This window comes from Peromyscus californicus, unplaced genomic scaffold (assembly GCF_007827085.1).
Source record: "Peromyscus californicus insignis strain IS unplaced genomic scaffold, ASM782708v3 Scaffold_12__1_contigs__length_115047231, whole genome shotgun sequence".
Taxonomy (NCBI): domain Eukaryota; kingdom Metazoa; phylum Chordata; class Mammalia; order Rodentia; family Cricetidae; genus Peromyscus; species Peromyscus californicus.
The window spans coordinates 95,872,347-95,887,380 of NW_026294413.1; the positions used below are offsets into that span (position 1 = coordinate 95,872,347).

The 15,034-nt window shown below is 36.1% G+C and overlaps 1 protein-coding gene across 3 annotated transcripts in view; it reads left to right on the forward strand.

Moving 5' to 3' along the window:
- Grid1 (glutamate ionotropic receptor delta type subunit 1) overlaps nt 1-15,034 on the forward strand; it is a 727,989-nt gene that overhangs the window by 612,429 nt on the left and 100,526 nt on the right. For all 3 annotated transcript variants that reach the window (XM_052733985.1, XM_052733986.1, XM_052733987.1), the window contains one exon: nt 654-792. In XM_052733985.1, the coding sequence (XP_052589945.1) occupies nt 654-792 (139 nt within the window). The remainder of the gene's footprint in view (nt 1-653; nt 793-15,034) is intronic.

The window sequence follows — 15,034 nt, forward strand, 5'->3', positions numbered from 1 at the left end:
TTTTGACCAGAAACAAATTGCAAAGTTCTTAATGTGAATCTCAGCCCTGCGTGCATCATGGCAAAATCTTTTCAAGGTTACATAAGGAGAATAGGAAGAGAGATTTCTTCTACTACCACCTAAGGGACCAAAGAGAAATAATTGGCTACAAAGAGGTAGCTTCTCACTGACTGCTACATGCAATGCTTTCTGAAAATCCCGGAGGGGAAAATCATCCAGTGAGGGCGGCTGAATATCAATAAAAGTGATATGGGAGATCTCATTTCTCTGAGTTAAAAGAAAGCTAGGAGGCCTCCAGTTAGGAAGAAATTCTTTATTTACAGAATTCCTAAGTGTACTCCATGTGAATTTGAAATTACCAAAGATCTTATATTGGGCACTAGCTCTGGAAGTTCTTGCCACAATGAGGTAGAACCTTGTAGCTGGAAGACTTGGTGTTATGACAAATTTCTCATCACTAGATTTCAATCTCAATTTCCCTGCCTTCTACCATCCTCTGGCCTTTCCCCATATTGGTGGTTTTAAGAACATTTCCTTAAAAACAATGTTCTGTGCACAAGTGATAGCAGACTTTGACCTTGGCCAAGGAGGGCAGAATCTTGCTGGGGGTCGGAGTGAGAGGAAGGCACAGCTAATCTCTCTGCATTCTGCAGGTGGCGAGTCTTCTGTGAACTCTGTGGCCATGCGCATCGTGATGGGCAGCTGGTGGCTCTTCACCCTCATTGTATGTTCCTCCTACACAGCCAACCTTGCTGCTTTCCTCACAGTGTCCAGGATGGACAACCCCATAAGGTATGTCTGCTCCTCCTTGATCTACATCAGCTCTGATGTAGTCTTGTTGAGGCTGCCCGATGGTGTAGAGAGAGGCACCAGGCAGAGACATACTCAGACACAGGCTCTGAAGCTGGATAAAGGGAATGTTTAATGTGAGAAGGGCTCCAATCCTGCATTTTGGTGTAGTCATGATTACATAAATATATAAATTAAATTTATCTGAACATTTAAACATTGATTATAAAACTAATAAACTGAAACACAAAATTAACAAATTAAATTTTCTCAGACTTCTAAAAACAGAATGTAATCTCATTTAATCAAAATTTTATCAACATTCATTTAAAATTAATTAAGATCACAAGTCCAATATATTTTCAAATCTTCAAAGATCTTAAAATTATTTCTTAAAAACATGCCAGTTGGGCCCTGGAGATGGCATAGTTGGTAAAGATGGCAGTGGTCAAAGTTGATGACCTAAATTCAATCTATGGCACCCACATGTGGAAGGAAAAAACCAGATCTTCTAACCTTTACATGCATGCCAAGGTAAACATGTAACACACACACACACACACACACACACACACACACACACACACACACACACACGCCAAATATTTGTTTTTGCTTATATTCATAAAATTATAACAGTTTTATCAAGAGTGAATTCTTGTTTTATTTAATTAAAATATAATTTCACTTTTGTAAAATGTTAAAATTATACAATGAGAGAATAAATTCAATGTCATGAAGTTACTCTTGAAAATGCCTTAATTATGATCAGATTCTCAGATGCACTACAAGTTACCAAAGACAAACAAACAAACACACAGAAAACCACATACCACCACAACAAAACAAAGGTACAAAGTAAATGTGTATTAAACCTGAAGGTGCCCAGGTGAGGGCAGGCCTGGATCTGCCCAGCACTTAGCTGGATAGCATAGTGGTTCCAGTATGGTCTCTCCCCTGGGCTCTGCTGTGAAGTTCCTGCTTTCCTAACGTTTCCAGTTCACTGTATTCACTATCAACCTCTTGGTTCTTTTGCTCTCCTCATGTATGGAGTTTTCTGTTTCAATCTGTTTCCTTTGCTCCCAACTGCCTATTTAAGAATTCCTTGACTAGGACTCAAGATTCAGTTTGATATTATCTGATATCATTATGAAATTGACATTTTAACTGCGATAATTAGAGATTCATATGCAGTTGTAATAACACAGAGAGGTCTCCTAGGCTCAGCCTAGTTTTCCCCAATGCAACATTTAGCAAAATTGTAGTATCGTATTACAATCAGGTATTGATATTGATATGATTGACTGGTTTTATTTAGATTTTCCATTAAATATGCTTTATAAGTAGAACCGTGCACTTTGACTATGGCTTTTTCAGTTAGCCTGATTCCTCAGTGACTCTTGCAGGTTGCTGGTGTAGTCATAGTTCATTGCCTCTCAGTGATGAGCGCATTCCATGTACTACAGTTTGTTTAATCATCCACCCATTGGAGGACATCTGGGCTGCTTCCAGTTCCTGGCAATTATGAATAAAGCTACTCTGAACATTTCTGTAGGTTCTTGTGTGAACATAAAGTTTCATTTACATGCAATCATTTGCAAGAGTGCAATTGCTAGGTTGTATGACAATTGAATGATGAATTTGATAAGAAACTGTGTTGGCATTTAGTGTTGTTTTCACTTTTTATTTCTTTATTCTGATATGTAGAGTAATGTTTCATTGTGTTAAATTTTCATTTTCCTAATGAGCAACAATGAATACTTTTTCTGTGCTTATTTACTTATACATCCTTGTCAAGAAAATATCTGATTTTATATTTTACTTCTTTTCTAATTGGACTATTTGAGCCCTGCCATTGACTTTGGAAGGTTCCTTGGGTGTTTTCTATTTATATATTTTTTACATATTTTATCAAATGCACTTCTTCATCTGATATGTGATTTGAAAACATCTTATTCCACTCTGTAGCTTGCATTTTAAATCTCTTAACAGGATCACAGAGAAAACTTTTCAATTTTGATGAGGTCTAATTTAGAATGTATTCCTGGGCCAGTCAGGATTTTGACATCGTCTTAGCCTGGCATAAGATGTTGGAGATTTTCCTCCTTCCTAAAACTGTTATAGTTTTATATTTTTCATTGTGGTCCATAACCAATTTTACATTAATTTCTATATTTGGATTGAAGTTCATGTTGAAGTGGGTTTTTTCTTTATTCATTTATCCAAGCATTATTTGTTAAGCGGTATGGACTAGGTATGGTTGAGAGAAGTTTAGATAACAACATTGTACAGGAGAAAAGCCCCTGCTCTGAGGGGACAATAACTTAAAAAACAGGATATCAAGAGTGCTGGGGGGGGAAAGATGAGGCAAAACACTACAGTAGTATGAAGGTGAAGGTATTTCTTCAGATGGAGTGGTCCTCAAGGCTTTCCTACCTCCAGAACATGGTGTGATTGTGTGTGTGAATTGTGAATGTGGTGATTTGGGCTGAGACCCACCACTAAGATCCAATGGAACATGGGGAGCTGTGCTGTCGGGTTTGGAAACGAAGGTTTAGAGGCTTTCTATCTTAATGTTTTACATTTGAATCACTCACTACTACCAGATACGGACTCAGTGTTTAAGCAACAGATTGGGGTGTTCATTGACAGGCTTTTTTTTAAAAAAAAAAAAAAACCTGCATGAATGTGCTTCCTTTTTTGAAAAGAAAACTTGAAATAATCAACTTTACCCATCATTTGGAAAGAATTAGTCCCTGGCATAGAACTGTTTATAAACCAAGATACCTCTGCCAGGAACACTGTAAATGTAAAGCCTTCAGTGCCCCCAAGGTGAAAGGCTGTCCTTCCCATTGACTATATTATTTAAAGACAGAATAAAGCTTAACAACACATCTCATGATTACTGTGTGGACATGTGTTAAAATCTACAGTCCAAGCAGTTTCAAGTATAAGGTCTGGTATCATTAGCTATAGCCACCATTGTGTTCATTAGATCTGCAGAACATATTCATCACACCTTAATGAAAATCTACACTCATTTACACCTTATCCCTCCTGGTTATCATTCTACTCTCTGCTTCCACGAGTTAGACATTTTAGAACTCGAATATAAGAGAGATCATGAAGAAATATGTGGCTTTCTGTGTCTGTTTTTTTTTTAAATTTAACATCCTCTAGGTTTTCATAAATGACAATGGTTCCTTCTTTTTAAACTCTGAGTAACATAAGTGAGTTCTATCAATATCTATCTGTTATGTCTATCATCATGTATGTTTTAATCTCTTTAACCATTTGTCCATATGGGAAGTTTTAGGTTGATTCCCTGTCTTGACCATAGAGAAAGATACTGGAATGAACATAGGAATATGATTTATCTTCAAGAGTGCAACCTCATTTCCTTTAGTCCTAAACTGGGAAGTTGGGTTATCAGATCATATACAGTTTCTAGATGTATTTTATGAGGACTCTGCACTTTTCCATATTTTCTATACTAATTTGTATTCTTACCAACAGTGCACAAAATAGCCATTCTAATGGGTAGGCTTTGAGTTTTATTATTTGATAAATAATACTATTGAACATTTTATTTTCATATGCATATGGGCAATGTGTGTTTTGATAAGCATTTATTCAGGTCCCTCATATATTTTGGTTTATTTGATGCAAAATTTTGCTGTTTAACTGGCCTCAAATTTGCCATCTTTTTGTTTCAGCCTGATCATGATGCTGGGAATAGAAATTTGTGTCACTATGCAAAGGCCCTCTGACTGTGTATAAATCCAGCTATTTGTTTTCTTACTGTTGAATTGTTACTTGTTTATATATTTTGAATTTTAACATATAACCAGATGCATGGTCTTCAGATATTTTCTACCACTACACAGGCTCTTTATTTATTCTGTACATTGTTTTCTTTACTAAAGATTTTTAGCTTGTTATAATTTTATATGTTTATACTTTATATTTGCTGTTGTTATCTTTACTTTTGGGGTCATCCAATAAGAAATAAAATAAAACCATTAACTTGTCCAATAATAAATAGCTTTCTGCAGTTTCTTTTGGAAGTTCTGTATTTTCAGACTTTACAGTTTAGGCTTAATTCATTTTACACATGATGTGAAATGTTCTTTGCATGTGGAATACCCAGTTTCCCAACACCAAGTGTTGAAAAATCAGACTTCTCCATCATGTATTCTTGGCAGCATTGTTCAAGATCTATTACCTATGAGTGTGCAGGTTTATTTCCTGGTTCTCTGTTATCTTATACTGATCTGTCTGTATCTTCTGTACCGATATTACACTGCTTAGGATTACCCTAGTTTTGTAGATTACTTTGACATAGGTAATGTGATGCCCCCATGTTTATCTATGTTTGTTATGTTCTTCAAATTGATTGGGTGGTTTCTGTTGATGAGCAGGGATTTCAGAGTCATTTTTTTCTATTTCTATGAAAAATGGCTTTTGATTTTTGATAGGGTTGCTTTTGTTTTACCAATCACTTTTGGTAGTATTTTCTTTTAGAGAGAGAGAGAAATAAGACCTAGTTCATTCTAGAACCAAATTTGAGTGACAGTGGCTCAATTGTCATGTGTCATGTGACCCAGGAACACAGATTTAGGCTATCCTTAATTGCCTCTCTGATGTACCTATCAATGTATTTTAGTATAGATATATTAATGTTAGTGATTATTTCAATCTATGAACACAGGATAGTTTTCCATATATTTCTATCATTTGCATCATTTTCGCTGGTCTCTTCTAGTTTTCAGAGTATACATCCTTCACCTCCTTGGCTGAATTTACACCTAAAAGCATTTGATGCTTTATTCTTGATTCATTTTTCATATCGCTCATTGTTAGTCTATGCAAATATCAATTTCACATGCTAATTTTATATTTTTGTTTTATTATTGCATTTCATGAGCATGGGAGCTTTGTCTGCACATGTGTAACATGTTAACTTTATGTCTTCAAATTTTCCTTCATTCCTGTATTGATTCTCATACTTAATTGATTGAAATATTTGGGGTTCCCCATATAGAAAATGATGCCATCTGCAATTAGAAGCATTTGTACTTTCTATTTTCCAAGTTAAATATCTTGTATTTCCTTTTCTTTCCTCATTGGTCTGGCTAGTAGTTCCAGTACTATACTGACAAGATTGCAGGACTGAGCATCCTTGTTCCCAGTCTCAGAGGAGAGGTGCACAGCTCTTCAGCACCAAATGCTATGGTGACTATGGAATTGATGAGTCTGCCCTTGCACACCCAGTTACAATGAGTCCTTTTCTAACTCATTGAGATTATTTTATCAGGAAAGGACTTAAGTTTTGTCAAATGCTATTTGACATCTGTTGAAGTGAATATATCATTTTTCTCTGTTATTGTTAATGTGGTATATCACACTTACAGCTTACCTGGCTTGGACCAGTCTTATAAGGTCTGTTAGCTCCTCAAAATCTGATTGTTTTAATGTGTTGTTGAATGTGGTTTGTTGCCGTGCTGTCAAGGATTTGGGCGTCTGTATTCATTCGGGATATTAGCATGTCACTTCTTTGTAGTTTTTTTTTGGCTTTTGTACCAGGGAATTGGTGGCTTTATACAGTGAATCTGGATCAACTTGTGTAGTATTTTGGAAGAGTCTAAGAAGGATTTCTCTAAATGTCTTGTATACTTCAACAGTGAAGCCATAGGTTCAGGCATTTTCTTTGTTGGGAGGCTATTAATGATGCATTCTTCTTACTCTTGATACTTTCTATTTCTTCATCTTTTGTTCTTGGCAGGTTGCTTGCTTTTATCCATTTCTTTTAGGTTATCTGATATTTGGATGTATATGGTTGTTCTTAGTCTTTTATGATATTTATGTTTGTATAGTTTTAATTTGTCTTTATTTTCATTTACAATTTCATCCAAGCCTTTCTTTTTTATATGTATAGCTAAAACTTTGTCCGTTTCATTTCTTCAATGAGACCAATTTTCTCAATTGTTTTCCTAGTTTTCATTTTGTTCATTTCTTTCTTGATTTTATTTCCTTCTTTATTTTAATTTTAACTTCGTTTGTTCATTTTATTAATTATGTTTGTTTTATACAACTTCTTTTTTAAACAATTTTTAAAATTATGGTTTTAATTGAAATATAATTACATCACTTTCCCTTCTCTCCTCCCTTTAGCCCCTTCCAGTTGACTTCCTTTGAACCCCTCCCATGTACTTCCTCAAATTGATAACCTCTCTTCTTATTTAGTTATTACTGTTGCGCATATATCTATGTATATATACATATATATGTGTATACACACACACACACACACACACACACACACACACACACACACACACACACACATATATATATATATATATGCAACCTTCTGAATCCATTTTTGTTGCTTGTGTATGTAAAAATACAGTTTTAGGGCTGACCACGCTACATTGGACAACCAATAAGGGGACTCATCCCCTGGAAGAGGCTACTTCTTCTCTAATCTGTCATTAGTTGCCTTTAGTTCCTTGTCTAGGGGTGGGAGCCCACAAAACTTTCCCCTTCCACATTAGTATGTCCATTGATATTGCTATTGTTCCAGCCATGCTTATGCGGCTGTTTCCAGGAAAGGCCTGTTTTATAACAGACTTCTTGGTATATTGTTTCTTAAAATCTCTCTGCCTCTTCTTGCAACAATGTTTCCTGAGATGTGGGAGCTGTGATGTAAATGTACCCCTTGGGGATGGGCTCTCCATGAGCTTCTGGTACTGTGGAAAACTGGATGTCTACATGCAGAAGAATGAAATCAGACCCTTATCTATCACCCTGCACAAAAATTAAATCCAAGTGGATCAAAGGTCTCAATTTGAAACCTGAAACATTAATAATACTGTTTTTAGACAATTTCTCACATGGAAGCAGTGCATACCAACTACTCATCCCTGGAAGAGGCTACACTTATCAGTACCCACCTTTTCCACACAGATCTCTCCCTCTAGTTCATTATAATTTATGTGATGGGGATAGAGAGAGAGAGAGAGAGAGAGAGAGAGAGAGAGAGAGAGAGAGAGAGAGAGAGAGAGAGAGAGAAAGAGAGAGAGAGAGAAAGAGAGAGAGAGAGAGATACATGCTAGCTAGCTAGCTAGCTAGATACATACATACATACATACATACATACATACATACATACATGCATAGATAGACAGACAGACAAACAAACAGACAGGCAGACAGACAGAGACAGTGTGAGACAGAGAGTCTTTGAGACTAACCGGAGCTGTTTGAGTGTGGAGTTATCTTTAGGAGCCTGGTGTGTGTAGCTGTGGGTGCACAAAGAAAGACAATGGCTTTCTTCCTTTTCTCCTTCTAGATTCCCCTTTTCCATGAGTCAGGAGTTAATAGTCAGAGGTAAAGATGGGACCACATTAGTAATTTCCAGATATAGGGCTGGTCTTGTGTGATCTCAGTGCAGGTAACTACAGTTATTGTGGTTAACATTGTATACATACTAAAATATGTAATATTGTAAAAACAATTATAGTAGCTGTATATTGGCTGAGAGAATGACATTTCATATAACTTCCCCAAATCTGTCTCTTTTGTAATTCTGTCCCTCTTCTGCTATTTTTACTTAGCAGGGATGCCATAAATGTTAAGACTGGGCCCACAACCTTTCTTGAGTAGGAAAGATTTGCACTGAGAACTCTTCCCTGATAAATGTTGGGAGCAGTATCTGTCTAAGGGTGTAAACATGGTAGATTTCTACTTTGTCAGTTTAGTTAAACATCAGTAAGTTTTCTGTTTGGCATTGCAGCTTTACTAGACATGGGTTGCTAGCCAGGCTTACAGCATCAGACATAGATTGGCCCTTCCTGTGGTGGTTTGAATGAGAGTGCCTCCCCCATATTTGCATGTTTAGTCCCCAGTTGATGAACTGTTTGGAAGGATTCAGGCAGGGGTGTGGCCTTGTTTGGAGGAAGTGTGTCTCTGGGAGTTGAGCTTTGAGATTTCAAAGCCCCTTCCAGGCCCAGTATTTCTCACTCTCTCTGCCTGCCTGTGTGGATCAAGATGTAAAGCTCTCAGCTGCTTCTTCAGTACTGTGCCTCCTTCATGATGCCCTGCTCCCCACCATGATGGTAATGGACTAGTCCTCTGAAACTGTAAGCTAGCCGCCAATTAAGAGCTTCCTTTTTACAAGAGCTGCCTTGGTCATGGTGTCTCCTCACAGCAATAGAACTAAGACACTTCCCCACTTACTCCCCCAAGGCACAGGTCTCCAGTCTAATCAGAAGGCAGTTGGCCACCCACACCAAAGCCAAGCTGCTCTCGTGATGGTGGTTGAATTTCTAGTTGAATTTCTGCAAGGTGAATTTCTGGTTCCTAGGGTGAATGGCTGCATGAGAATGATGATGCCTTTTTTCACTAGTTCTTTCTTTGTTTACTTGAGGTCTTTCATTGTTACTAATGTAGGTTTATTGTGTTTTCTTGGAACTGCTATAGATATAGCTCATAATTTTTGTTATATTTTTCTGTGTTCATGTTTAAAGGTTTTAGGGGATACTTCTTCTGATTTCATCTTTAACCCACTGACTGCTCAGGTGTTGTTATTTAATTTCCATATTTAGCGAATTTTTTTCTCCTGTTATTACTTTCTGGTTTTATAGTTTGTGGTTTATAAGATTTTAATCTTCTTAAATTTGTTAAACTCGAATTGTGGTCTAACATGCAATTAATATTGAAGAATTTTGCATATGGGTTGATAAAATGTGCATTTTGTTGCCATTGGATTGATTTTTCTGTTAGGCCTTTTTGTCTATAATGTTATTTTAGCCTGTTATTGATTTATTGACTTTTTGTTTTAATCTATACATTACTGGATGCAGTGTGGTAACAAATATTTATATTTTCCTTAAGTTACTATTTATTCTTTCAGTTTTGTTTATAGTTTCTTAAATACCTACATGTAAATACATGTAGGTATTTCAAATTAAGTGTATAAATGTGATACACTCTTGATGAATTGCTTTTTTATCATATCATTTTTTCTTATCCTTTGTGACAGTTTTTGAGTTAACATCCCTTTTGTCTGAAATAAGTATAGACATCCCTTTTCTCTTTTGTTTAATATTTGCATAGATTGTCTTTATTCTATTTTTATTTACCTGTCTTTGAATCTATAGTGAGTTACTTACAAATAGCATATTGTTGGGTAATATAAAAATCATTTTATTAACAGTATTTTTAAGTAGACCATTTAATCTGTTTATATTTAATATAATCACTGATTAGGAGAGACTTTAATCATTTTGCTGCTTACTACATGTCTTATGCCTTTTTTTTTTCATTTTTTCCATTAATATCTTCTTTTGTGTTAAATATACTTTTGTCGACCATTTTAATGCTTTTGATTATTTGTACACATTATATTCTTTGAATATAATTATTATACATATGTATGTTATAGTCTCAGTTTTGCCATAGGCATTATAATTAGCATCAAATTTATAACAGTCCAATCTGCATTAATAGTAACCTTACATTAATGGCATAATAACTGTTCACTAGTTTAGATGTGATCTTCCCCCTCATTCTCCTTATTGATTGATTGATTGATTGATTGATTGGTTGATTGAGATGGGGTTTCATGTAGTCTAAGACCTCACTCACACTTAGAATTTGTGAGTCTTTTCTTCAGAAGCCTGCAGTTTAGCTAAGTGACTTTTCTTCAGTATCAGTCTCTCACATTATGCCTCTTTTCTGGAAGCACTAGCTCTCCCCATGAGTCCTCATGTCTACTGAACTTCTCTGGACAACTTTTAGTTCTTCTTCCATTTCTGTTCACGTTGGGGGCGCTTCTATTTTGCTGACTGGATAAAATCTACTTACATATTTTTATTTCCTTTCTCTCTTCCTCCCTCTTTTTTGGATACCACTTTTATTGTCAGGCACAGGTTTATGAATTTCATTCTCAAGTGTTGTTATAAAGAGCCCTTTCTATAAGTAATCAGATTTACATTTTTTGAATTTAAGTTTCTCCAGCAGATGCTTTCCAACACTGTGCAATATTAGGAAAGCATATTGGGTGTTGTTTTTCTGTTGAAATCTTTCTTGTGCTTTCCAGACCGTCTTGCTGTTTGATGTCCTTGACTGTTGAGAACTCTTTCCATAGGGCAAGTAAAGGTTGTCCTTGGATTTTTTAGTCTTTTACCTGGATGTAGTTTCCATCTTACATTTTAGTCTTTTGGGGGAATTTTTTAATTCAGGCAAAGAGGTGTAAACTACGATTTCAATGCCAGAAGCTTGTGTGGTGATTTCCTGTAAAAGTTTTCCTTTGGAATGTTTACCTCCACTGTAGTGTTACGGTTGCTGTAGCTTCTATAATGGGTAGAAAAGTCACTGTGTGGCTTTTCTAATCCTCCTCCTTGCTGTTACTATTTTGTACATTTCACTGACAAATTACAATTTGTCAGCATCAACTGCCCATGAACTGGGTTTCTACATATTGTGTCCTGCAGATCTCAGTGGAACCCAGGGGCTTTCTATTGCTCTACTTTAAATTTGTCTCTGTATGTACAAAGGAAACCCACTGTAATGATGTATTTTCAAAGGAATAGAGCCCCTCATTAATTTCTGTCCTCTGGAAATTTCTCAGGGTCTGATAAGTGGGTAACATCACCACTTGTACATGGTCTATGGTTCCCTGAAGTTTAAAACACTGCCTGGTCATTTGAGTACTCAGCTGAAGGAATGAATGACAGCTATCTGTCCTCTTCCTATCAACGTTTTCCTTATTGATCAAACTAACCTTCAATCTACAACATTTCAGTCTAGCATATAACAATTTAGCACTTACATTCCATCTATCCATGCGAATGTTCATAATTACTACCCTAGTATTTAGAGTTTATAAACTCCTTAAAGGCATACACAACACAAAAGAGAATAAGCTCCTCTTAGGAACAAGGATAGTTGACTCCTTTGAGCAATTTTGCCTATTCCTTTGTAGTAAGGTAAGTTCTCTTCCTGAGACAACATATCTCACTTTTGATTCACTACAAAAACTTTAGATTTTTGTGATTATTTCCATCCCTGTGTCAGTTTACATATTATCATACTTATAGCAAAAACACTGGAAATTTTAGTATTGGAAAAGGGTTGCACACCCCAGCCACCCTGTTTTATCAGTGCCTGTATTCTGGAATACTTGTCTAAAATTCTTAGGTGAGTAACACCCTGTGTTAAGAGGACTCACACTCAGACCAAAAACTCATTTTAGAAAGTAGCAGCTGAAGTACCTGCTCCTGAAATTGTACATTGTGTCTGCTATGAGCATAGCCGCTGATACCTGACTTCCTGGGTTCAAATCCTCTTTCCCCCTATCTAGCTATATGACAGTGTGTACAAGTCACTTAACCTCACTTCACTTCCCATTCTCACCTTGTACCTCAAGGCCCTGAAGTGTGTAAGCTTTGACACCGATGTGAATGACTCTAAGCAGTTGGTGAGTACCAAAGTCCTTTCTACTCACAGTGAGGTCAGTGATTCAGCCTCACTGGTGTGAAGTGGAATCTTAGGCCTTGTCACAGATATCCTGGAGCAGAGTCGGTGTGTGACTATATCCCAATTGACTTGATTCGTATTACAGTTTAGCACTTAGTGCTTCTAGCTAATAAAAAGGAGCATGTATGAATTTCCAGTAGCTAAGTGATCAGCCATTTCAAAACATGTATTTTAACATACCTACAAATCATTTCCTGCCTTTGTAGCCTCAAAAACCTTAAGAGGAAAGTGACACATATTAGTGGGACACATGAAGAGATTATAGGTTTCTTCACATTAGGATTGAGTAACGGGCAAGGGACTGGAGCTTCAATTATTAACAACTAGAAGTCTGAAAAATCTAGAAACTCTTAAAGCATAAAGACACATGTGTATTGACAGGGAGAGAGAAAGACACATCATGTATATAGTAAGAATAAAAAAACCAGTAAAGTCACACCCTGGATATTGTTAGTTAGGGACATTGTATAATGATAACCAAAATAACTGTACCAGAAAGACAATATATGTGGAACATTAAAGTTTTTTTAAAAAAAAATTGTGAAAGATCTAATAGGAGAAATAGAAAAGTCTAAAACAATCAAATCCTAATCTCATTCTTCTAGAAAATGCATAAACAGTAAGCAAATCCACTAAGATTATATAGCTCTAAACGACTCCACCAATTAACTTGACACAGTTGGCATTTGTAGAACATTTCACCCCCAAACTCCAAAGTCAACATTTTGAAGTATGCACAAACACTGGGCACCAAAGACATTGTCATCACAGAGCTAAAGCATAGCAAATGTAAGAGTTAACCTTATAGAGGGTGTTCTGTCATTCACAAGTCCATTAAGTCAGAAACTAATGGAAATAAACAACCTAGGAAACGTACAGTGAAACCTAGATAACACAATTCTAAATAACCAAGTGTCAAAGAAAAAGGCACAAAAGAAATCTCTGAAATGTTCCTGATTTAAATAATAATGAAAACACATCATGTCAACAACTGTGAAATGCAGTTAAAATAGTACTTAAAGGTAAGTTATAGCTTTAAACACCTATAAAAAAATGTATTGCTTTGTCCAAGTTGAAGGTTCTTAGCTTTTCCCTTAACAAGACATAAAAGTAAGGAGTAAGCTTAGATAAAAAGAAGTTTGAAGAAGTAAATAGGATTGATATAATAAATAAATTAGAAAGGCTGACCCCTCCCTTTTTTTAAAAAATAAAATGAATATATTGTGAATGAGGCTGGGCGAGGTTACACAGGGCTGGAATCCCACACTCAAGAGACTCAACAGGAGGATCATGATCATGCCTTGAGGCAGTCTTGAGCTACACAGCAAGTTACAGGTCAGTTGAAGATAAATAGTGACACTGTCAAAAAGGAAACAAAGGAAAAAATCAACAAAAGAAAGCGAACATTGTCAATATCAGGCATGAAAGGAGGATTTTCTAATAAATTCGCTAGACAGAAAGAGATTATAAAACAATACTATAACAACTTTATGTCAATAAATAAAGCTGAGATGAAAGGGAAATTTTTCCCTTAAAACAGGATGTTAGATTTGTAAAACAAACACTATGCCACTTATTAAATTCTAGGACAACATACTCTCACAGGTGAATTTCATCCAGCATTCAAAGAAACAATACTAATCACAAACTGTTCCCAAGAATCACTTTTAAGAATACATTTAATGAAAATGCCATTACCCTAATGCCAACACCAGAAAAAGACAGTACAAGAGAAGGTGATTATCCATCAACTATCAATACACTCAGATACAGGAGCCCTCCCCAAATGCTAATCAGCAATGCCTAATGATGACAGCACATAATACATAAGTAGAGTTTTATTCCTTAGATATGGTTCTTTAAATAGTTGAGAACAAATCAATGTAATTTATATAAATAAGATACAGGAGAAAAATAGCACATGGCCATCTCAATACAGAAATGTATTTGGTTGCACATGCCTGTAACCACAGCACTTAGAAGGTTGAGGCAGGAGGATTGCCAGGAGTTTAATGCCAGCCTAACCTGTTTAGTGAGGGTTCAAGGTTATCTCAGCTATAGAGTGAGACCCCGACTAATAACAAACAGCAACAACAAAAATAACCTAAAGTGATAAAGAAATAAGGAGTAAAAAATACATCCATAATTTGATAAGAGGAATGAATAAATACTTGAAATCCTGTTACAAGATCAGTAGGAACAAACAGAGGTCCGTGCCTGAGTCACAGCCGGAAATAGAAGGAAGGAATGGAGAGAGGGCTGAGTAATGAAGAGCACTTGCTGCTCTGTGATAGGCTCCAGACTCAGTCCTAAGCACCATATGACAGCTCACAACCTCATGTAACTACAGTCCAAGGGGTTCACCCACTCATCTGGCCTCTGCAGCCCCTGCACACATGTGGTGTATATACACATATGCAGGCAAAACACTATCATACAGAAAATAAAAAAATTTCTTAAAGTTTATCTAAAAAGGAGTAAGAAGCACAGGATTTTAAAGTAAAACTGCATTTCATGGCGACAAGACCATGTTTGTACAAAGTCCTAAAAATCTGCTAATCAAATTCAATAAATTTCATGCTTCAGGAAACATTCAGTGTACAATACAACATTCTCTTATATACTAGGACGAATAACTAGAAAATATAAAGAAAATATGCAATGATTACAACAATTCCCCCAAATAAACAAGTTTTAGGGA